Below are 24,511 nucleotides of genomic sequence, written 5' to 3'. Positions count from 1 at the left end.
TATACTTGTACTGTAAATGTTCTTTGTCTGGGAGGGAGAAATGGGCCTGGATTGCCTATTGTGAGGAATGATAGTTCAGTGAATAGCTGTGCTAACTAGCACTGCTCCATGGACAATGGCTCTCACTGTGTCCAATATACACCTGAGGAAGGCGTCTGGAAGCCTGCAGACTACTCAGCGCCTCACGGCTGCTGGCATGTGACACACAGAGAGGTCACTTGATCATGTGACCAGCCCCAGTTAGGGAGACACCAGGAATATAAAAGTGCCAGGAGGGCATCTCCATCTGGTTTTCAATCTTGCTACTGATTCTAGATGCATCCTTGCTAGAGACAGAGAGATGGGAAGGATTGCTGACCAATCCTAATACAGGATGCACACCAGAGACTTCTAAGCTAGCAGTTTGTAACATCTCTGCTAAGAGCCTGCATCAAGAACTTGGTAATTGATGTATGTAATGTATTCTCCTTAACAACCTTACTCTCAACCTTTTCTTTCTTTTATTAGTAAACCTTTAGATTTTAGATTCTGAAGGACTGGTCTAGCATTCTCTTGTGGGTAAGATCTAAAGTGTAAATTGATGGGGGACAGTGGCTGGTTCTTTGGGATCAGGAAGATCTGTTCGGAGTAGGTGAGATTGGGTTTTATAACCTCTCACCTGTGTGTAAGGTCCAGGGCTGATTGTGGCACAGGGAAAGCTGAGGTGTCTGAGGAGCTTTGCTCATGAGGCTTCCTGCTGGCCAGATTGGCAGCTGAAACGCTCTGTGTGACTAGTTTGTGGCCTATTTGGGAAAAGTCTCCAGTCGAGGGCTTTAAGTAGCCCTGGTTTTGAGCAATTCGCTCTGAGCTGACACCCTCCGCGGTGCCCAGACCCGGCCCTGTCCGACACAAGTAGACTTATTATTCTTTCTGAAAGTTGTCTCGGTGCCACTAGATGGGACAGTTCACACCCAGAAGGTGTGTGGGTTATACAGATCCTGTAGGATATATTTCTTTCCTTCTTTCTTTTCTTAAACATTGACTGGTGCTAACATAAGCTTTCTGTTCAGTTTATAACTTGCTGCTAGACATCCAGAAGCAAGCCAGATCCAATAAAGTCCTTAGGTTGTGAAATGTAGCATCAAAGGGAAGGCAAAGCTCTCGGGTAAAGGATCAGGTATCATCTCCACCACTTCCTCCTGGTGTTTTCTTCCAAAAACTATCATCATCACCTTTGTCTCACCTAGACAGTGCTTCAGTCAGCTAGGCTTCCTCCTAGCTCAGTCTTACCATTCACCTCCAGGGACTTTGCGTCAGGCCCTGGGGAATCAAGTGGGTGTCTCTGGATACAGTTTGGCCCTAAACTGGAAATATCAGATTTGTTTCATTGTTTAAAGGATGTGGACTTGAATCTAAGTGTGTTAGGGTGACAATCTCCCTCAGTGCTCTTATCTTCAGACCACAGTGATGACACCAAACCATAGTAAAGAGTGATAATATATTAAAATAGCTTCAGGGTCTCAGGATTGTCCCATTTGTTCACTTTGTAATATGTTCTTTCTGAACAATGTTCAAGAGGTGCATAAAAACACCTCTGAGTCTAAATTTGACCAGATATAGAGCTTAGAGACAAGGGGGCAAATCTGCCTGGCCTTTTATCACTCACTAGTCCAAGGATCTCAAAAAAGTGTACTTCACATCCAATGTGGGCCCAATGCCAGTGCCACTGATGTCAATAATACATGTCCCATTTATTTGATTGCAGCTAAAATTAGCTTGTGTCTGATCTATTCTCTTTTAGGATTTTAAATAGTGCCATAGGTTCTGCATCACCTTCCCATGCCCACTTGACCAGGCCCACCAATACATGGGGGAAGGTGGGCAAAAGGGGTAATTGTCCTGGTCCCTGGCAATTCAAAAGGGCTCAGGGCTCCTGGCTGCCACCATCACTACCACAGGAATGGTGTCAGCCAGAGCTCTGGGCTCTTCAAATCGCTGCTGAAGCACCAAGCGGCGCACACCAATTGGCTCTAAGGGCTGACTGGGGGGGTCAGGCGACTGGCATAGCATGGCCCAGCCGGCACTGAGGGCTGGTCCAGCCTCACCTCTTCCACCCAAGACCCCACCCCTTCTTGGAGTATGGAACCAGGCCCTCCCTCATCTTGCTCAAGGGCCTGGAAAGTGTGTTGAACCCCCTTCACTCGACACTGTGCTTTGTGATAGTATTGACTCTGAAATTCCATTCATTTCATATAGACAATGAGTACCTTAAAGGAATACTGACAAATAATGTAGGTTCCCAATCTAGCTACAGTAACACCACATGCGGGTGCCATAGCAGCTCTGCTATGCAGAATACTTGTGACAAGCAAACACACTGCTAGTTATCTGCCACCATTTGCTGTCCTAGTCCCCACCACTTTGGTCCCCATCAGCAACTAGGACTCCAGTGGTTTCTTCCTTTTCAAGCTGTTGTTCCTGCCCATAGTGCCAGATCAGAAGCTGAGGGTTCGCTGTGTGTGGCTGTCCAGGTTACAAATCCCTGCTCAAGTCATATGATTATATACATTGCAAAAGAAGGAAACTTAGATGTCTAAAGATACTTAGATCTTAAACAAAACTAGTGCACAATTCCTGCATGCACCAATTTAACATCCCATTCACTAATTGCCATCACTAATCTTTAAAATGTTTACAGTTCCTACAAGCAATCTCTCTACTTTCTCCAAAGTTAATCACTTTTTAAAATAAGATTCTTTGCATTTTTCTACAAGTCCTGGTGAATTCAAGAACGTCAGTAAAACAGAAAAATCAAACAAATAATTCAGAGATGCATATAGAAATAAGGTGGCAATTAATATTGGTGTAATGGTCAGTGCAGGTAACCAGGTAGCAGGACTCCTGTGTGACATGAGCTTTAATCGCTCTGTAATGCAGGTCCCTGTCAGTAGAATAGGGGATACTGATCCTTCAGTTCCCCCTTATTCTGTATTGTCTATTAGATGGCAAAATCTTAGGACCAGAGACTGTCTCTCACTGCATGTGATGCCCTACAAGCCCTACAGCTGAGCACAGGGCTGTTTAGTGGCAGAAGATTCAGAGGCGTAGCTTTGTTAGTCTGTAACTGAAAAAAATATAAAAAATAACAAATAGTCTGTAGGGTAAATTGAGGCAGTCCATGGTATCTTACTGAGAACTGACAAACTCAAATCTGAAAGTATCAGGCCAAGCCTGAGAAGCATACAGCACAGGAGTTACTGTGACCCTGGTTCCCCTGGCAACCACATTCCAAAAGGGCCTTACTTTGATAAGGTTGGTTCCAAACAACCTTGGAGGATTGTTTTTCATTGTCTTCTTTGTTCCTAGAAAATAAGCTTGGATCCCAAAGATCGCACCAAGGCAATACCACCCCCGCAGGAGACGCATTATATTTCCGGCCGACAAAATGACCATCAACATGCCTTTGCTTATGTTGGCTTATTTCACTTGTTAGGAATAACTACCTGTATTAGTGATAACATGTTAAATTGACAATGGGCGGAGACGCTGTGTAACTGTTGTAGACCATTGGCTTATGTGCATCTCTCACTTCTGCTGCTAGACCTATCAAATCACTTCTCCTCTGTCCATCTGTTACCTATATAATCTAATGTATGTTTTGGTTAAGTTAGTGCTCTCTGGGCTTAACCCCCTGGTCCACACTCCACCAGCGCTGTGTGTTCAATAAATCCTCTGCTTGTTTTCACCTACACCCAGTGTGTCAAAGAATTATTTCTAACATAGTACTGTGGCACCTTAGAGACTAACAAAAAATGTAGATGGTATCATGAGCTTTCCTGGGCACAACCCATCTCATCTACATTTTTTGTTAGTCTCTACCTTATTTTTTAAGGTTTTTTTTTTTAAATAGCAGAAGAGCAAAGCCATGCCAAGTGTTCTCCTTGTTAAAGGACAAAGGGTCCAGGGAGCCTAGGGCTGCAGTACCAAGTGTTCATTTTTCTAGTGCATCAGTTACATTTACCTCCATCATCCTGCAGAAGGAGAAAAGCAGTGGGAAAGCAGGTGAAAGGAAATGTGGCTCCTAAAATGAATTAAAATTAAAAGTGGAGAAAAAAACAGGAAACGATGCAGAGATTTAAAATCTCCTTGAAAGAGTATCTGGTTCCTTAACCTGCCCAATCCTCACAGATGGCAGCAGAGAGCAGAGGCAGGTGCAAACCATCAGCCTCAGAGGCAGCTGCTAGCAGGTGAGTAGGAAGGAACCCCAGGACAACGTCTAGACTGGCATGATTTTCAGCAAATGCTTTTAATGGGAAAGTTTTTCTGTTAAAAGCATTTGCGGAAAAGAGCGTCTAGATTGGCACGGACACTTTTCTGCAAAAGCACTTTTTGCAGAAAAGCGTCCGTGCCAATCTAGACGCGGTTTTGCGCAAAAAAGCCCCGATCGCCATTTTTGCCATCGGGGCTTTTTTGCACAAAAATTTTCAGCTGTCTACACTGGCCCTTTTGTGCAAAAGCATTTCTGGAAAAGGGCTTTTGCCCGAACGGGAGCAGCATAGCATTTCCGCAAGAACACTGACATCTTACATGAGATTGTCAGTGTTCTTGCGGAAATTCAAGTGGCCAGTGTAAACAGCTGGCAAGTTTTTCCGCAAAAGCAAATGCTTTTGCGGAAAAACTTGCCAGTCTAGACGCAGCCCAGGTGTTTTCCAGGAACTGCTCCTGGGCTGGAGCTGCAGCCCCTCCTATAAAACCCCCTGCAGCTCAACTTAGCTCTGTGTGATTTCAGTTGGTTTTTCTGATGTGGTTGGTTTTTAAATCTTAGCCATGAGAGTATTTGTGCTGCAACCAATCTGGTGCTCTTGCAGCATGTGGTAAGAGGAGAGGGGCTGTGTATGGGCAGGGGGTTCTGGATGCTGTGCTGGCTTCTAAGCCTCCTCTCTCTTGTTTGCAGGCTGCTTCTTTTATTTGGCTGCTTTGTGGTGCCCTTGACAGCTGGTGTCACTAGCTCCATGGCTCTAGACTTCCCAGGTAACCAGGGCATTCTTCTGAGTGTGGTGGATTGGTCTGTAGGCTGCTCAGACAGTCTTACTGCTCCTGGCATGTGCTTAGAAGTAATGATCCCTCCTCTCTCATTAGAGGAGTGAGCTTTATCCTAATAGCTTTTATATTAACTTTCTAGTGCTCTCTGCTGCAAGGAGTTACTGTTGGACTGATTGTGAGTTTCCTCTTGTAGGAACAGTGTCTTGTCACACTGACAAAATTCTGACTGGGTTTCCTAGAGAGCTTGGCAGCATCTCCTGGCATGCTTATGTAGTTGGTATGTATTGCTACATGTTTAGCTGGTCTCTCAAGATGACATCTAGCTGCACAACTGACCAGTTGCTTCTTTCCAGATGCAAGTGGAGGAGAGATTGTTGACTGTGACTACATGGTAGATCATGAGAGGCTGACTTTAACTGCTCTGTATGTGAACTGTACAAGACTAGAAGTAAAACTGTCCCTCTGCTTTGGGAACACAAACACTTGCTACAGACTCTCTGAAGTGGCTATAAAGTTTATAGCACGCATGAGAACTGATCCAAGTGGTGCTGTAATTAGGCTAAATATAGCCTGGAACATAATCACTTAAAGATGAAGCTGCAAAACATTCAATAGGTCACCTTTGTTGCATACCACGGTCCAAGTATTATACAGATTCTTGTGAGTGATGTGTATATTCTTTATATTCTGAGAGCTGATCAAAAGTGTCAGACAACCTAGAGTGTCAATCTGGGTAAGCAACAATATTGCTGTGGCTGCCAACTTAGAACTGACCTGATGCTTTCTATAGACAACATTTACTCTTAGCTGAGCCAAACTTCTGGCTCAGATTTTTATCTTCACATCTGGCATATGTCCAGTTCCTGATCTGGGGCAACATCTAGTCATGTAAAACCGTGCCACTGTATTTTACTTTAGCCAATGTCTTTCTTTTGCTACAGCATGACCAATACCAGCTACAAGTGTGGCTGCTGCAGAACAAGACAGTTGCAGGGGACAAGAATGTAATCTACAGTATTGGCTGTGATGTTCTTCAAGCAGATGAAGCTGTCCCTACCATTTTTACAGGAGCTACAAACTGTACTAAAGACTTCGTGGCAGTAGGTGGGGCAGTTCGACAATCTCTGTGGGCAATCTAACTGAAGTCAGCTGTAGAGATGAGTCTCTAACTCCATGGCTGTTTAGATCATCAAGCCTTAAAGATGATATGTCTGTAGTCTTCAAAAATTTGTGATAGAAATGTAGCCGTGTTAGTCTGGTGTAGCTGAAACAAAATACAGGACTATGTAGCACTTTAAAGACTAACAAGATGGTTTATTAGATGAGCTTTTGTGGGCCAGACCCACTTCCTCAGATCAAATAGTGGAAGAAAATTGTCACAACCATATATACCTCCTGCACCGACCCCTGCGGCCGTCCCAGCTCTCGCTCCTCCTCCCACTCCTGCTCCCCCTCCCGCTTCCTCCGCACCCCCTGTCCCTCCTGCCCCACCCTCCACACCCGCTCCCCCCCCGACACCTCCGCACCCGCCAGCAGGACCCCCAAGCCTGAGCTTTCCCTTCCCTTCCTCCCCTTCCTCCCCCTTTCCAGCTCCCTCCTCCCAGGTTTCCCCTCCCCTCTCCCATCCTCCCTCCTCCCTCCCCCCACCCCAGTTATGTAAAATAAAACAAGATTTTGGTTGTTAAAACAGGTGTCTTTATTTGACATTAGGAAGGGGGGCTAAGGAGGGGATGGAGGGGAGAGTGGAAGAAGGCCCCAGTGGGGCATGCAGGGAGAGTTCAGTCCTCCTCCTCCACCTGGAAGCTCTCCCGCAGGGCTCCCTGGATCTGGACGGCCCCCCGCTGGGCTTCCCGGATGGCGGCGGTGCGGGGCTGAGCGTAGTGGCCAGCCATGCGGTCAGCCTCAGCCATCCAAGCTGGCAGGAAAGCCTCCCCCTTTTGCTCACACAAATTGTGCAGCACACAACATGCTGCCACCATGGGAGGGATATTGTGCTCGGCAAGGTCGAGGCAGGTGAGGAGGCACCTAAATCTGGCTTTCAATCGTTCAAAGGCCCCCTCCACCACTATGCGGGCCCTGGTGAGCCTGGCATTGAAGGCCTGGCAGGAGGGGTTGAGGTGCCCCGTGTACGGCTTCATGAGCAAGGGCTGTAGGGGGTAGGCCGCATCCCCCACCAGGCACACGGGCATGTCAACGTCCCCGACCCTGACGTGGCGGTCGGGGAAGAAGGTCCCAGCCTGCAGCCTTTGGCACACGGAGGAGTTGCGGTACACCCGTGCGTCATGTGCCTTGCCGGACCAGCCCACATTAATGTCCGTGAACTGTCCCCGGTGGTCACACATGGCCTGCAGGAGCACGGAGAAGTACCCCTTTCGGTTGATGTACTGGGAGGCCTGGTGTTCCGGGGCATGGATGGAGATGTGCATCCCGTCGATGCCCCCCCCCCCCGCAGTTGGGGAAACCGAGGGCGCCGAACCCCCAGATGACGGCGTCCGGGTCGGCGAGGTGCACCACCCTGCGGAGCAGCACCCAGTTGATGGCCTTGACCACCTGCAGAGGGACACAGCAAACCGCGAATCACTGGGGCGCCCCGGTGGCTGGGACTGTTCGTGCCCTGGCACTGCCCTGCGCCCCACTCACGGAAGCAGCCCCCCGGGCGGCGTATAGTACGGCCAGGACAGACCGACCCCTCCAGTGCGGGGCACTTTCGCTTCCTCCCCTCTCCCCCATTTTCCCTGGGGCGGCCCATCCCCTCCTTGCAGCCCACCTCTCCCCCGGCCCAGTGGCCAGAGAGTGCCATACCTGCATGAGCACTGCTCCGACGGTGGATCTCCCCACGCTGAACTGGTTCCTGATGGATCGGTAGCTGTCTGGCGTGGAGAGCTTCAAGAGGGCGATGGCCACACGCTTCTGGAGGGGGATGGCGGGCCTCATGCGAGTGTCCCGTCACCGCAGAGCAGGGGCAAGCCACTCGCAGAGCTCCAGGAAGGTGTCCCTCTTCATCCTGAAGTTCTGGGTCCACTGTCTGTCTCCCCAGCGCTCCAGGACGATGCGGTCCCACCAGTCGCTGCTGGTGTCCAGACGCCAGATGCGGCAGGGCACGCTGGCATCCGGGCGCTGCTGCGGATCCTCCACGGCCCCCAGAGAGGCCCGGCAGAGAGGCAGGGGGCTGACATGCACCAGGTGGTGCCAGGCAGCCTCCAGCCATTGCTGGCAGGCTTGCAGCAGCAAGTCCAAAAACTGCACCAGAAAGGCGAGCTCTGGCTCCATGTTGCCAACTGTGGCGGCGTCCCCAAAGGGAAGCACCAACACAGACAGGCACAGAGAAAAACGCTTTGCTGTCCCTCGGCGAGGTAGGCAAACAAGCGGAAAAGCTGAGAACCGGCTGTCCGGGGGGTCCCTTTAAGCACGAGCCTCAGATAGCCTCACACAGCAGCCACACAAAGCAACTACTGACCTAATGCCCTGCCGGAACCGGTTTCAGCTGCCCTTAAGTGCGCCCCAGCATCCAATCAGTGTGGACGCGCTAGTTTGAATTAGCAAAACGCTAATTCGAACTAGTTTTTAAGTCTAGATGCGCTAATTCGAATTAGCTTAGTTCGAATTAACTAATTTGAACTAAGTTAGTTCGAATTAGCGCTGTAGTGTAGACATACCCTCATAGAACAGGCTCAACCTCCATCATTCTTGTATCTCAAAGGTTACATACACCCTCCATTATCTCTTCCAGAGTAAACAACCTAGGTTGCATCTAGACTGGCATGATTTTGTGGAAATACTTTTAACAACAGTTTTTTCGTTAAAAGTATTTCCGCAAAAGCATCCGTGGCCAGTCTAGATGCAATTTTGCGCAAGAGAGCCCCGATCGCCATTTCCGTTAAAAGCATTTCCGGAAAATCATGCCAATCTAGATGCAGCCTGTGTGTCAAATTTAAGCATGAATGACAATTCTGAAGCTTCTTGTGGAATTCTGGAGTTAAAATCTCTTTGAAGCAATATACATGTTTTAAGGTCATTGAGGGAATGGTCAGTGGCTGAAATGGCAAGCAACAGCTTTCTCTCTGAGTTTTATGTCTGTTTTGTGGGCGTAGCTTATTCCAAGTTTAGGTCAAAAGAGCTTATTTTGAAATTTGGCACTTTGTAGACAGCACCACATTTTAAAATAAGTCACTATTCTGAGGACATCCCTTCACCCTCATGGAACTAAGGTTACAGGGACACTGGAATAGTGCACCCCCTATTTCAGGAAAAAGCAGGAGTGTTTAAAGACACAGCATTGCTATTTTAGGATGCTCCCAGAACTCTAGGGACCAGTTCTGCAAGTAAGCACTTACCCTCAAAGCCTGATAAAGCCAATAACCGCTATGGGAAGCAGCAAGTTGCAGGACCAATCCCTTGGTAAAGAACAGCATGGAGCAGCCAGGGACATAATTTATTTCTGCAGAGCAGTGGCATGGACAATGGCTGCACTATTAGCAGAATTGAATCATTGGCTCCTGGATAAAAAAGAGGCATTAGAAGTTGTGTGTTTTCAAAGCTACTTTTTAGGAAGCTGGCTATGTGGATTTCTATAGCAGTATCACTCCTCCCACTGCTGTTAGAGTTCTGTTGGCATTTACATTGCAAATCTTTTTTCCTTTTCTTCCTGAGGAACAAAGTCATGGCATGCTAAGCTAGAGAGTGAGGCCCAGATCCTCAAAGGAATTTAGGTGCCTAGCTCCCATCTCATTCAATGGAAATTACCTTTGAGAACTTGGACCTATAGCTGTAACTTTCAATTTCCCTATACTCTTTATTTTGGTTTTGGAGCAGAGCTATACCTCGTCAAACTGGTGTTAAAACTGATTCATGGAGATCATTGTCAAAATATGCCCCTGTAACCCACACACACACATAGGCTATGTCTACACTGGTGGGTTCTTGCACAAGAACACAAGAACCCTTGCACAAGAACACATCCACACTGCCATGTGGTTTTGCACAAGAGCATCCATGGCAGGGTGGATGCTCTCTTGTGCAAGAAAGCTCTGTTGGCCATTTTAGCCATAGGGCTTTCTTGTGCAAGAAACCCCTGCTGCACGTCCACACTGCCCTCTTGCACAAGAGGTCTTGTGCAAGAGCGCTTACACTTGTTAGAAAAGAGCATAGCTCTTGCCCAAGAAGCCCTCTCTTACCATGCTTTACTGTAACTCTTATTGCACAAGAGTGGGCAGGCAGTGTGGATGCTCTGTGGAAGAATGGCCGTTCTTGCACAAGAACCCACCAGTGTAGACAGAGCCCTAGTGTGGTTCGCTGTTCCATGCAGTGGCACTTAGACCACAGCAACAGATAAGAACAAGAGAACAGATAAGAACAAGAGAATGGGTTGAGCGCTAGCTGTCTTCTAGCGCAAAGGGTAAAAGCCCTTATTACAATCCAGAAGTCTTAGGTTCAAATCCACCTGGTGGAGGTTACACCCCCATTTTCTATGTTACATTTTAAAATACAAACCTATATGATTTCTCTCATGTGGTGCCCTTAACACCCGCTGGGAGTATAAACATCAAGGCTATGTCTACACTGCAGGCTTTTGCCAGCAGAGAGTATGCTAATGAAGCGTTCATTAGCATTTGTCGTGCTGTCATTTACATATCTCTGCCGATGCTTTTTGCACAAGAGGTTTTTGCGCAAAAACAAACAGTGTAGACAGGTCCATTTTGTGCAAAAAAAACCTCCTTTTGCGCAAGATCCCTTATGCCTAAAAAAGGAGGTATACAGGATCTTGCGCAAAATGGGGTTTTTGTGCAAAACGGACCCGTCTACACTGCTTGTTTTTGCGCAAAAACTTCTTGCACAAAAAGCATCGACGGAGATATGCAAATGACAGCACAACAACTGCTAATGAGCCCTTCATTAGCATACTCTGCCAGCAAAAGCCTACAGTGTAGATGTAACCCAAGTGTTCTATGCTGTGATGCCTATAAAAGACTTGACAACACTTCATCTGCTAGAGTGCTGAGACCCTGGTTGTCAGCGCGGAGGATTGAACCAGAGTCCTTATGGGCTAAAGTCATGAGCTAAAAGCCAACCCAGTGTTAGCTAAGACTGTAGAGCAGCCATCCATCTCCCTTCTTGGTGCCTCTAGGTTACCTATTTCCCTCAGCTGAGGAAGCACTTCCCAAGCTTCAGAAACTGTCCAGCAGCTCATTCCAGAGGTGCTCCAAGTTGTAAAGCCAATAGACCCAAGCTCTGGACAGGAAGGATTGAACTTAAAACCCTATGGACTAAAAACATGTGCCTGTATAGGATAAGTTAAACACCAGTCACCTACAAAGCAGCTATCATGCTCCCTTGTTAGTGCTCACAATCCCTCTGGGTTACTCTTGTTTTTACCTATCAGACTGTGTCTTCCTGTTGCCTCCTGTCTTATAGTTAGGCTGTCAGCTTTCTGGGGCAGGAGCTGTCTTTTAGTTCTGTGTTTGTACAGTGCTTAGCACAATGGGGTTCCAGCCTATGATGAGGGCTCCAAGGCACTATGGGACTTCAAATAAAGAAATGAATAAATAGTAGAACTGGGGCTACATTCAATACTGGTCCAGTGGTCAGTACAGGCAACGCCATAACAGGACCCTCAACTCCTCTGTGGTTCTGCCACTGACTTGTGGCCAATCCTTCTAGTAAACTATCTGTGTTCAGGTATTAGCTCTTTCCTAAGCCCTATGTGTGACCTTAGCATAAATCACTCTGAAACACAGATCTCTGTCTGTGTAAATATGGATAATAATCCTTCCTTTCTCCCATCTTTCTTCTCTGTTGTCTCTTCAGATTGTAACATCTTTAGACCTGGGAAGGAGGTGGGATATCATAAAGGTATATAAAATCATGACTGGCACGGAGAAAATGAATAAGGAAAAGCTATTGTTGTTCCCATAACGTAAGAATTAGGAATCATCAAATGAAATTAATAGGCAGCAGGTTTAAAACAAACAAAAGGAAGAATTTCTTCACATAACTCACAGTCAACCTGTGGAACTCCTTGCCAGAGGATATTGTGAGGCCATGACTTTAACAGGTTTAAAAAAAGAACTAGATATATTCATCTAGGATCGGTCCATCAATATCTATTAGCTAGGATAGGTATGAAAGGTCTCTGTTTGTCAGAGGCAGGGAATAGGTGACAGGGTTGCAATCACTTGATAATTACCTGTTCTGTTCATTCCCTACTGGTGAACCTAGCATTAGCCTCTGTTGGCAGACAGGATACTGGGCTAGATGGACCTTTGGTGGATCAGGGATGGTACTTGGACCTGCCATGATGGCAGGAGACTGGACTCGATGACCTCTCAAGGTTCCTTCAAGTTCTATGAGAAAGGTATATCTCCATATTATATTGATCAGCATGGCAGATAGAGGCTGTTCTCTTTTCTTATGGACTGTCACTCACTGCATTCATACAGAACCTAGCACTATGGGATCATGATCACAGGTGGTAGAGTGGTAGGTGGGCAAGTTTGCTACCATAAAGCAAGCACTAATTTGTGGGCAAATCACTTAATCTCTTTGGGCTCGTCTACACTGGCCCCTTTTCCGGAAGGGGCATGTAAATTTCATGAGTCGTAGTAGGGAAATGCGCGGGGGATTTAAATATCCCCCGCGGCATTTAAATAAAAATGTCTGCCGCTTTTTTCCAGCTTTTAAAAAAGCCGGAAAAGAGTGTCTACACTGGCCCCGATCCTCCTACTTTGAAGTAGGAATAAGAGCCTCCGGAAAAGGGCGCTTTTTCCGGAGGATTGGGGCCAGTGTAGACGCTCTTTTCCGGCTTTTTTAAAAGCCGGAAAAAAGCGGCGGACATTTTTATTTAAATGCCGCGGGGGATATTTAAATCCCCCGCGCATTTCCCTACTACGACTCATGAAATTTACATGCCCCTTCCAGAAAAGGGGCCAGTGTAGACGTAGCCTTTCTGTCTCACTTTTCCCCATCCACAGAATGGGGTTTAATAAAGGGTTCCTGGGCCTTTAAAATCCTACAGATTAATGCTGACAAGAACTATTCCTCTACTTCCCGAAGGTTGAGAGGATTCATTGACACTAGTAACACTTATGGGAAACAGTCCCTCCTGAACAGACCTACTCTGGAAATGGAGAGCTACTGGGACTTGCTGCCAACAATGGGATGCCCTACAAACCCCCCAGCTGAACACAGGGGGCTATGTCTAGACTGGAAAGTTTTTCCGCAAAAGCACGTGCTTTTGCGGAAAAACTTACCAGCTGTCTACACTGGCTGCTTGAATTTCTGCAAGAAGACTGACTTCTTACTTTCTGAAATCAGTGCTTCTTGCGGAAATACTATGCTGCTCCCGTTCAGGCAAAAGTCCTTTTGCGCAAAAGGGCCAGTGTAGACAGCTCAGATTTGTTTTGCGCAAAAAAGCCTCGATCGCAAAAATGGCAATCGGGGCTTTTTTACAGAAAAGCGCGTCTAGATTGGCACGGACGCCTTTCTGCAAAAAGTGCTTTTGCGGAAAAGCATCCGTGCCAATCTAGATGATCTTTTCCGCAAATGCTTTTAACGGAAAACTTTTCCGTTAAAAGCATTTGCGGAAAATCATGCCAGTCTAGATGTAGCCCGGGCTGTTTAGTGGCAGAGGAGCAAAGCCATGCCAAGTGTTGTCCTAGTTAAGCAGCAATGGGTTCGGGGAGCCTAGGGCTGCAGTTCAGTGTTCATCTTTTTCTAGCACATCAGTTACTTTTACCCCCATCTTCCTGCAGAGGGAGAAAGGCAGTGGGAGAGCAGGGGAAAGGAAATGTGGCTCCTACAGTCAATTAAAATGAAAAGTGGGGAAAAACAGGAAATGATGCAAAGAGATTTAAAATCCCCTTGAAAAGGGAGCTGGGTCCTTAACCTGCCCGCTCCTCACTAATGGCAGCAGAGAGCAGGGGCAGGTGCAAACTATCAGCCTCAGAGGCAGCTGCTAGCAAATGAGGAGGCAGCAACCCCAGGTGTTTTCCATGGGCTGTTTCTGGGCTAGGATTGCAGCTCCTCCTATATAACCCCTTTCAGCTTAACTCGCTGCAAACTGAGATGTTCTGGTGTGGGTGGGTTTTCAAGTCTAGCCATGAGATTATTTGCAGTGCAATTGGGGTGGTCCTCTTGCATCATGTGGTAAGGGGAGAGAGGGGTGTATGTTGGGGGGGGGTTTGCTGTGCTGGCTTCTGAGTCTCTTTTCTTGTGTTTGTAGGTGGCTTTTTTTGCTTGGTTGCCTTGTGGTGCCCTTCACAGCTGGTGTCACTAGCTCCATAGCTCTAGAATTCCCAGGTAACCAGGCCATTCTTCTGAGTGTGGTAGACTAGCAAGTCTTGATGATTCTGGGGTGTGCTCAGAACTGCTGACTCCTGTCCGCTCACTGGTGTGAGTGGGCAGTAACATTAACAAGCCTATGTGATTATCTTCTAGAGTTACAAGGTGTTACTGTTGGACTGACTATGCATTTCCTCTTCTAGGGACAGTATCTTGTCATGCTGACAAGATGCTGCTTGGGTTTCCTAGATTGCTTGGCAGCATCTTCTGGCAGGCCCATGTAGTTGGTATGTATTGCTGCATGTCTAGCTGGCCTCTTAGGGCCACTTCTAGGTGTACAACTGACCAGTGGTTTCTTTCCAGATGCAAGTGGAGAAGAGATTGCAAACTGTGTCTACATGGTGGATCATGAGAGGCTGACTCTAACTGCTCTGTATGTGAACTGCACTAGACTAGAGGTAAAACAATCCCTCTGCTTTAGGAACATGAACATTTGATGCAGGCTTCTTACTGACCAAGCTACTGCTTTGTAAGGGCATATGTAACATTCCATATCTTTGATCCTGAACTCTTTCTTGACCCTTGAGTCCCTCAAAAGTGATTGTAGAACTCAAGAAGGACTGTTCCTGAAGCTAGTTTCTCTGTGGGAGCGCTAACACCAAAGGTCCAGATTCTTGCATGTCCTGGGTTAAGGTCATCCTTTACCTGAAGCTGCTCAGATGCATAATATTGACTTAATCAAAATTGCTTCTGTAGTAGTTCTGACAGTCTCTTGACTGATGATGGTAACAGTTCAGCTGTGTGTATGTGCTCCTTCTGTGTGTTTGACTGTGTACTAGTCAACACAGCAGACTCCAAGACAGCCCTCTCCCCCACAAAGACCTTCAAACCTTATCTGATTTTGTGGTGCCCAGCCAGGTGTATTGTCAAACAAAGGACATTAATAGTTGTCAGACTCTAGTGAACCCTTATGCTTGAGTATCGCCTGCAATGGGCCAGCTGAGACGGTAGGTCGGACAAAGACCGCCCCTCCATGACACAACCCTTCCATGTACAAACAAGATGTGAGGAGTGATGTGCATGTCAGGTTGCCACCCTCTGACATTTAGATACCACACCTCACCCTGCAACTAGAGGCTTCATCTAAAACTCTCTTTCATGCTGTCTTTTGAAACCCTTTCCTGAACTTGCATGGGTAATGTCCCTATTATCTGTTTAAAGAGTGTGGATATCCAGGTCTGTCTTAACACATTCAGGACCAGTAGGCTAAGTCTACACTGGCAGCTTCTTGCACAAAAACTCTTTTGCGGAAAAGTTCTTGCGCAAGAGCATCTACACTGGCATGTGCTTTTGTGCAAGAGCATCCATGCCAGTATAGAGGCTCTCTTGCGCAAGAAAGCTCTGATGGCTATTTTAACTGTAGGGGCTTCTTGAACAAGAAATTCATGTTGCCTTTCTACACTGGCCTCTTCTGGAAGAGCTCTTGCGCAAGAGGGCTTCTTCCTGAGAGAGCGTCAGTTCTCACGCAAGAAGCCCTGATTTTCTACAGTACAATGTCAGTTTACTCGTGCAGGAATGCGTGGCCAGTGTAGAACAGTCAGCATGTTTTTGTGCAAGAGCAGCAGTTTTCGTACAAGAGTGTGCCAGTGTAGACACAGCCTTGGTGTTTTAGAGATGGTACTTAGTACCAATTACAGTTCAATTCCTGTGCCTATACCAATTAGTGCTTACATGATTAGCCTTATTTGGGCCAAGTTGCATGAAAAGGGGCCTGCCTCTTGCTCACAGCTCTTGTTCTGCTTTATATTAGCAAAATCTTGACCATTGTTGGCTAGGCATCCCACCAGGACTTTGATATTTGGGCTTATTTCAGGCCCTCCCCTTACTACAGCTCACCAAATCTAATTACTTGAGTTAGGAGGGGAGTATAGGAATTTTTGAACTAACTTTTAGAGACCATTTCCAGTGAGGGGAAATGTACATTACTAGATAGTATCTCAGATCAGCAATTAGAGCCAGACCTCAGCCTCTGAGCAAGTTGCACAACTCTGCCATCATATCTTTCTCTGAGCTGTGTTTTGTTGCTTCAGCATGGCCAACACCATCTGCGAGTAAAGCTGCTGCAGAACAAGACAGTTGCAGGGGACAAAAATGTAACCTACAGCATTGGCTGTGATGCTCTTCAAGCAGATGTTGTACCTACTGTTTTTACAGGAGCTACAAACTGTACGAAAGACTTCATGGCGGTAAGTGGGACAGCGTAATAACTCCTTAGCAGCCCCATTGAGCTTAGCTGTACAGAGTGACAGACAATTCAATGGAATCAACCTCTGAGTGTGGACTCCTTGGGTGGTGGGTGCAAAGCCAATAGAGTGGGGGTGTGTGTGTGTGTGCACGCGTGTCCCCCCTTCGACTCTGGGAAGACTCAATAGAACTCTAGTTACCTTGCACTCATTTGTGTGTATGGCTTTCCTGGCTGGCATCTTAAAAGGGTCTGGCATAGCTTGCCAGCATGTATCGGCTAATCATCAGTAATTCTCAAGTTGGGTAGAAGTGCTTGACAACTACAGGGTGGTAGAGCATTTATTGTTGCTTGTCCCACACAAATCTGGCCTCTAACCATTGCAGCATGCTTCCTCAGGATTCTGTGAAACTTCCATTCCTGTAGTGAAGAGGCTTCTCATAACAATCACTATTGAAAGTTTGCTTTGTGTCCTACATTTGTCTGAACTGTGCCTCATCCATCTGCTGTCATATTCTTTCAGGTTGTATTCCCAAGACTCATTCCCAGCTTTGCAGATGAACACACGGTAAACTTTTCTGTCTAATGAGGGTAGGGTGTTCAAAGTAAGATGCAGCAGAAATAGTTTAGAGGCATGCAGAAACTGCAATTCTGCTAAAATAGCCAACTGGACACCTTAAATAGCTCCAGGGTTTGTTGGTTAAACTGTCTCAATTAGTAGTCTTGACCTGTCTTAAGACTGTTAAAATAGAGTTCTTTGTTTCTGATCTAACCAGAAGTCTCAAATTGCAGATAGCAGAATCTCAGATGACTTGGATAGTCTCCATAGATGATGGAACAAGAACACACAGGTTAAGCCTTCGGCAAGCCATGCAACAAGGATATACATTCCTAGCTGATGGCAACAATCTCATCTTCCAGGCTTCTTTTGGGGCTACTGGAGTCATGTCCTACAAGGTAGGTGCACACCAGCTTCTTGGAGGCCAAAGAAAAATCTACCAAAGGCAAAAGAAGGGGTTACAGAGGGATAATTCTGACACTACAAGTGCTGACTGTTCTTGAACTAACAGGAAAGTGAGTAGATTGGGTCTCTGTGCAGTCCATCATGGCCTCTGAAAATGGAAATAATTGGTATGCCTATATATGGGAGTAGCTAGTGAGATCAACTGCCTAAACTCACAGCAGCTGTATTCTGGCTTTGAATTCACATGGTGCATGAGATTACAAACTCCCTCTTAGACACGCTTCTTAGGTTACTCCCAAGCAGAGGCATTCTTGACCAGAGCTAGGGTAGAGGTACACTCGCTTTCTGCTCCAACAGCAGTTTACTTGACCTGCAAGACTTCTCATAATCTCAGTTCTCTGCAGCCTGCCTTATGAATCATCATAGATGCTCTGTCTGTCCCTGACACTGGAAATCTCATTCTGAATAACCTCCTGTTCTCAACCATGTGTGTCCCCACTGCAGCAAGACAACCAGATGCTCTATACAGTGGCTCTCAAGCTTTCGTATGGGCCTCCTGATCAGCGACTCACTGTGGAATCAAGAATGATCTGTGCACCAGGTAACACTTGGCTGCCTCCTCCCTCTAGAGGGATATTTACCCTGCCACGGCTATAGGACTTTGCACCGATACTGACACAGATCCTTTTGCAGGCCCAGCAACCTGCAATTCAACACACATGACTGTGGCCATCCCAGCTTTCCCGGGGACCCTGACTGCTGTGCGTATAGAGAACAGAAACATTCCCATGGACCAACTGCAAGCAAATGGGATTGCTCTGGACACAAGGAAGGGAGTGAAGCTGCACATCCACAGAAGAATCCTGAAGTCCCACGTAAGCTCAGTACAGATGGGTAATATCTAGTGCCTTTTAGGGATGGTGACAATTATCAGCAAAATGGAGGCCACAGGTAGGCTGGGATGAGTGTCCTGACCCTAAATGAGACATGGCTCTGCTGATGGGTCTTAACCACAAGTTACATGACTAGATCAGATAGCTCCCTTCAGTGCTGGCATCTGGTTAATTTCCCTTAATCCCCCCTCAACCATGTCATGTCCACACCTCTAACAGTACCCTTCCTGTAAAACCATCACATTTATTGAAATGTTCTCACTGTTTCAACTATTGCAGTTGAAGCCCCATACCCAACACCCTTTCCCAAATAGATCTGCTTAAAGCTTTTGCTTGTAGTCTGAAAGGAAGCTCTTACAACGCCTTGCTAATGCATCCTACTTGGGGCTGCTTGTTCTGGGCATTCTTAGTGACTAGAAGCTAGGCTGGACAGCTTGTCTGCTAGTCCCACAGCCCCAAGTAGTCTTCCCTGAAATGATTCATAAAGCTCCTGCTCTTCCCAAAAGACTACCATACCCCAAATGGGTAGACTCCTTTGTCTCGGTGTAAGCCACATGCAAACTGTATTACCTCACTCTTGTGAGTTGGGGATGGCTGAGGGCAGAACTTAGCATGGCTGTATTCTAATGGTTACAAATCCATGAGCTGTAGCTAGTCCAGTAGCCTTACCCTCTCTCTGTAGAGCAAAGAGCATACTTGATGGACTCTGACCTTTAGTTAGGTCCAAATAACCAATATCCCCTAAAGTGACACCACCTCCCCTTAATCGGAATGATTAAAATTCACCAATTTGTGCTTTTTACTTCAGGGGCTTGAGTAGGCTTGCTTAGAAGGATCTAACCAAGACCAAACTGTCTAGATTAGTACAGTCTAAGGCAATATTTAACCACAAGGTGACAATGGTAAACAACTACCTGTGTATCTTGGATGTAAAATGTGATCGGTCTGTCTCCTGTTTCAGCTGAATGAGGAGAGCTGCTTAGGACTCCAGTCATACCTGGCATCACTAAGGCTGACTTTCCGTTTCCATGGAGAAATGGCATCAATGGTGACCTATCCAGAGTGTCCCTGTGACCAACATGCACCCATAGGTGAGACCATGCCCATCCCCCTCAATTCATTCTCTGTGGTGGCTACTGTACATCAGGGACAGCTAACAATGAATGACTTCAAGTGCTCATCCTCAACCTCTGTGCAGGAGAACATGGGGTGGACCCCTCAACAAATCTAGGTGGAGTGGAAGGGCTCTGAGCAACTAAGTCCCTTTGATTCCATCTAAAACAGATGCCCCTCCCTAGCAGTGGGGGAGGAAGGGAAGAGGGGTCATCAGACCTATGCATCTGGTTCCATATCTGCGCACTCTGGACATTCACTGATTAGCAGTAGGAAGGAATCTTCACTGACTGACCTTGTAAGTTTTAACATGATAGGGTTGACCATTCTCTTACCCATACATATGTGACCCTTCTCCAAGGGATATGCAGACAATATCTCAAAGTTTTGCCCATAGTGTTTGTCTCTCCAGAAGCTGCTTGATTTCTTGGAAGAGATTCCCCCCTGCCACCATATGAGGTGAGGGGCATGCTGGTGGCACAACACTGACAGTGAGCTCTGCACTCAACAGCACCATGCCCACATGTGGAGTGCATCAATTGACACACTGTGCAAATTCTAGGTAGGCAAATGGTGTTAGCAAAACCACCCTGGCCACATCTCCTAGGATGATCTTGTGCACTACTGAGATGGAGGGGACACTCACTGGCCTAGGCTGTCTGTCACTGCCTCAGCCCCCAACAGTAACACACATAAAACTCCTTGAATGTTTCAGCTGCTGTGTGCTCTCAGGATGGTTACATGGACTTCGAAGTACTCAGTGACATGACACAACCAGCCCTGGACTTGGACACCATCCGGCTTAGAGATCCAGCATGCAAACCAGTCTTCAAGTCTCCCTCTAATGACATGGTTCGGTTTCACATCCCCCTGAACAGATGTGGGACAAGGCAGAGGGTAAGTGTGCAGGACAGTGGCTAAGAGCCACAGGGGCAGGGCTCTAGCTAATGCACATGTATCCCCTGTGTACAGTTTGAAGGTGAGAGAGCAATTTATGAGAACGAAGTGCATTCCTTGTGGGCTGATCTACTGCCACGCAGGATTTCTAGAGACAGTGAATTCAGGTCAGTGCACAATCCTGCCAGGGAGACCCAGCTACAACACCAAGAAAAGTGGCTGGTCTAATAGCCAGCATGTCTACTATTGTTGAGATGAGCATTTTTGTCTTTCAGGCTAAGTGTAGTGTGCACCTACAGAAGTGGTGATGCAGCCCTGAATGTAGGGATAAGCAGTCTCCCTCCTCCAGTTTCTTCAGTAAACCAGGGTCCTCTGTCCTTGATCCTACTAGTCTATCCAGGTAAAGCTTGCGCCTAACCGCAAATGGCCAGGGTAAAAATCAAGTGGAAACTTTCACGATGAAAGGACTTGGGGGAGAAGCACCTATATCCTGACTAGCCAAGGAACAGTACTGGACAGCAAAGTCTCTCTGAGGAGAGGAATCCATGCCTGGCCTGTCAGGATTTATTAATTCCACCTTGCTGTGCAGGAGTAAGTGGTGATGTCCAGGCATGCAGAGCAGAGAAGCTCCTGTTAACCAGTGTATGGTGTTCTAAAGCCTTTTCTAGCTGTGCCTTTCTTGTGTGTGCATAGGAAGGCTTGCTTGGCTAGCTTAGTCCTGTCTCTAAACTAATTCTCCTGCAGGAATTCCTACCTGCCATGTAACTCTACCATTCTGGGGGTTTTCAGATGACTCCTACCTGCAGCCCTACAGTGATGACCAGTACCCTATTGTGAAACATCTGCAGCAACCCATCTTCTTGGAAGTGCAGGTTCTAAACCGCAATGACCCAAACATCAAACTGGTGCTGGATGACTGCTGGGCAACAGCATCACAGGATCCGAGCTCTGTGCCCCGCTGGAATGTTGTTGTAGATGGGTAAGTGTAATACAACTGCAAAGCATTGCCATCTGGATCTGATCATAGCTATGAATAGGTCATTAGCATTAAGTAAAGTGTCCCAGATGGCTACAGTAGCTCACAGCTGAGTGACTTAAACCTTGCCAATGTCTGGACTAGAAATGAGTAGCTGTCCTAAGGCAGGCTTGCAAGTTCACCCAGATCTCTTTAACAGTATTGAGGGTCTCAAATGATGGACTAAATAGTGCAGTTTGATCTTAATGAAGCAAACCATATCCCAAGACTCTGCCTGGTTTCAGCTCTAGTCTTCATTCCCCATACACTCCCGTGACTTACTACATGTCTCCTGTAGATGTGACTATGAATTGGACAACTACAGAACAGTGTTCCATCCAGTGGGCCTTGCAGTCAGCTATCCCAACTATCGCCAGAGATTTGAAGTGAAGACCTTTGCCTTTGTGACGGGTGACAAGGCTATCACTAGCCTAGTAAGTGCTGTTCCCACTTAGCAGGAGCTAAATGCTAGGGCTTCCTGTGCTGCAAGTGTCTCTCCTTTATCTCTGCTCCAGGTCTACTTCCACTGCAGTGCTCTGCTCTGTGACAGGCTTCAACCAGACTCCCCTCTGTGTTCAGCAAGATGTCCTAGGCCTTCCCGATTCCAACGAGGTAGGTGCTAATGACAGCTGGCAACTAGAATGTCATGCTGGAACACCGATCCAGAAAAGTAGCCTATTGAGATCCCTTCCAACCCTATTTAGCCCAGCTGCCTGCACTGAGGCAGGACTAATACTAACTGGCCTACCTTGAGCTGTCACTAAACCACCAGTGAAACCTACTGTCTACCGAATTTAACTCCTTCATACTGACTTCCCTTATTTAGGAGACTCTTCCTAATGTCCAACCAGTACATCCTTCTTGCAATTGTAGCCAATAACTAACTGGTCTCCTTAATTGCTAACAGAACAAGCTCACCCTCTAACAGCCTTACTTAAAGACTGTGCACCCTCCATTGCCTCTTTCAGACGAAACCCAGTGTCAGACTTTTTGTAGGTCGGATCATGACTTTTTGACCTTAATAGCTCCTATTCCTGTCTATAGGACCGAATCTAATCCAATCCAGCTTGCTAGAGTAGATTTCCATGTTCTCCGTTTATGCGATGGATTCATTTGTGGTGGTTGGTCTCTTGCAGACGTGGTGGCCATGCAAGCAGAGAACTCCGGTGTGGCAAGCTTACCTGGTGCTGTTCTCCTAGTGGCAGATGAATGGCCTTCAATCCAAGGTATGGAAGAAATGCTTCTCTCCCCCTATTGGTGCTCATTCCAAAATATTCTGGTCCCTAATTTGTGGTAACTCTTCTCTCTACAGAAGAAGCTCTCCTGAGCGAAAGCACATGGACCACAGTTGCAACAGCAACTACAGTGATTCTTGGCTTGATGGCCACAGCCCTGGTATCAATGGCTGTCTTTAAAAACCTGAAAAGGACAAATGCTGTAATGACCAACTGATTCTTAAGGAGAAAATAAATCTCTGGATTCACTCAGTCATGGTGTATGCTTCCTCTTCACTTTTTTTTTTTAAAGTGGTGAGTTTGATAGCCAAGAGGTAGCTTCAGAAGAAGCAAGCCTGTCTTGGCTCATCCCTAAACTTAGAGAAAACTAGCAGCTCCCCAGTACAAGATCTTGAGCTGCAAAATGGCACTAGCCTGGCAGTGGCCACTGTACCAATCTTCTCCTATGCTGCTGCTCCATAGTAACTAGCTAAGGGAGTGGGGTGATGGTTCTCGTAGTATTGTATTGTCATTATCTCTTCTGTAGATTAAAGACTCTGATTTTACGTTCTCTTGAGAGCCTGCAGTACCTTTAGGCCACAACTAAGGGGACAGCCCTTGGAGTTGGTCCTTAAGTTAGAGCTGCATGTTTCCTCTCATCCCTCTAGAAGCCAGCATGCACATCAGGAGTAGGGTAGAGCTCTAGGACTACAAGTACTGGCACTAAAACTAAAGTTACACAAATGCCTTTAAAGCTAATGGAATAAGTCGTCATGTATGTTACAAAAGCAAATGGGCTCACTGCACAGTCTGTGGAAGGCAAGAAGTGATCCTCTAGGAAGCATGGTGCTGTCTAGCAGAGGAAGTCTGGACTACAGTCTTCCAGGTGTGGCTCCAACTGTTGTAGCATAGGGTAACTTGGCAGATTTAAATCGGAGACACGCTTCTCTTGCCTAGCAACTGACCCACAAACTGGGAGGAGGGGAAATGCTGCTGCAGCAAACTGGTCCAGATTCCAATATTCCAGTAGCATAAACTAGAAGGCTGTGTCTACACAGGCAAGTTATTCTGGAAAATCAGCCACTTTTCCAGGAAGAAGTTGCCAGCTGTCTACACTGGCCGCTTGAATTTCTGGAAAAGCACTGACAATGTAAAATCATCAGTGCTTTTCCAGAAACTAGCCTGCTCCCATTCAGGCAAAAGACTTTTGCCTGAAAACTGTTCCAGAAAAGGGCCACTGTACACAGCAGTGTTTTCCACAAGCCCCGATCACAAAAATGACAATTGGGGCTTTTTTGCAGAAAAGCGTGTCTAGATTGGCCATGGATGCTTTTCTGGAGAAAGTGCTTTTCTGGAAAAGCATCCTGCCAATCTAGATGCACTTTTCTGAAAATGCTTTTAACAGAACTTTTCTATTAAAAGCATTTCCAGAAAATCATGCCAGTATAGATGTAGCCAAAATGTTTGCCTGAAACCATGACCTACTGCCCCACTTCCATTAGTAGCATTATCTTAGTTGCCAGTGTACTTTAGGTCTAGTTGCTTGCTAATAAGAGAACCCTGTCTGACTCAGTGGAGTACTACTCCTTGGAAATAGCCATGGTCACTTTGCTGAGAAATGGGCTTGCTTACAGCTAGAGGTAGGCTTGGTCTGTAAAATTTAAAGATTTCTATTTAAACAAAGATCTGATCTTTACTTCACATCCAGCAAAAAATCAGCAGGAAAACACTTTCATAAGGGCAGCAGTTGTAGCATGATGATGAAGAATTCATGTTATGTAGATTTATCTGCACTACAAACAAGGCTGAGCCAAGTGTCTAGCTGACAGTCTTAATGTGTCTTAACATTCCGGGAAAAACAAATCTGACTACTAT

General features: G+C 46.6%; 2 protein-coding genes across 6 annotated transcripts in view; both read left to right on the top strand.

The window, feature by feature from the left end:
* The window catches only part of CRYM (crystallin mu), a 37,919-nt gene extending 34,061 nt beyond the window's left edge, over positions 1–3,858 (top strand). For 2 of the 5 annotated variants that reach the window (XM_075899451.1, XM_075899452.1), the window contains one exon: positions 3,346–3,854. In XM_075899451.1, the coding sequence (XP_075755566.1) occupies positions 3,346–3,428 (83 nt within the window). In that variant the 3' untranslated portion in view covers positions 3,429–3,854. Of the gene's footprint in view, positions 1–3,345 lie in introns of all 5 variants that reach the window. The other 3 variants (XM_075899454.1, XM_075899455.1, XM_075899453.1) reach the window with 3 other exon arrangements.
* Positions 3,859–14,022: 10,164 nt separating this feature from the next.
* LOC102461890 (zona pellucida sperm-binding protein 2-like) lies at positions 14,023–22,910 on the top strand. Its single transcript, XM_025185037.2, has 18 exons — positions 14,023–14,163; positions 14,240–14,316; positions 14,502–14,585; positions 14,662–14,756; positions 16,389–16,544; positions 17,064–17,108; positions 17,333–17,497; positions 18,009–18,105; positions 18,198–18,379; positions 19,359–19,488; positions 20,226–20,407; positions 20,483–20,574; positions 20,683–20,807; positions 21,197–21,386; positions 21,721–21,856; positions 21,938–22,034; positions 22,559–22,648; positions 22,735–22,910. The coding sequence occupies exons 1-18, from the start codon at positions 14,117–14,119 to the stop codon at positions 22,872–22,874; spliced, it is 2,130 nt and encodes a 709-aa protein (XP_025040822.2). The 5' UTR covers positions 14,023–14,116; the 3' UTR covers positions 22,875–22,910.
* Positions 22,911–24,511: the final 1,601 nt, after the last annotated feature.

This window comes from Pelodiscus sinensis, chromosome 16, assembly GCF_049634645.1.
Source record: "Pelodiscus sinensis isolate JC-2024 chromosome 16, ASM4963464v1, whole genome shotgun sequence".
Classification (NCBI taxonomy): Eukaryota; Metazoa; Chordata; order Testudines; family Trionychidae; genus Pelodiscus; species Pelodiscus sinensis.
This window is presented reverse-complemented; position numbering and strand designations above follow the sequence as displayed.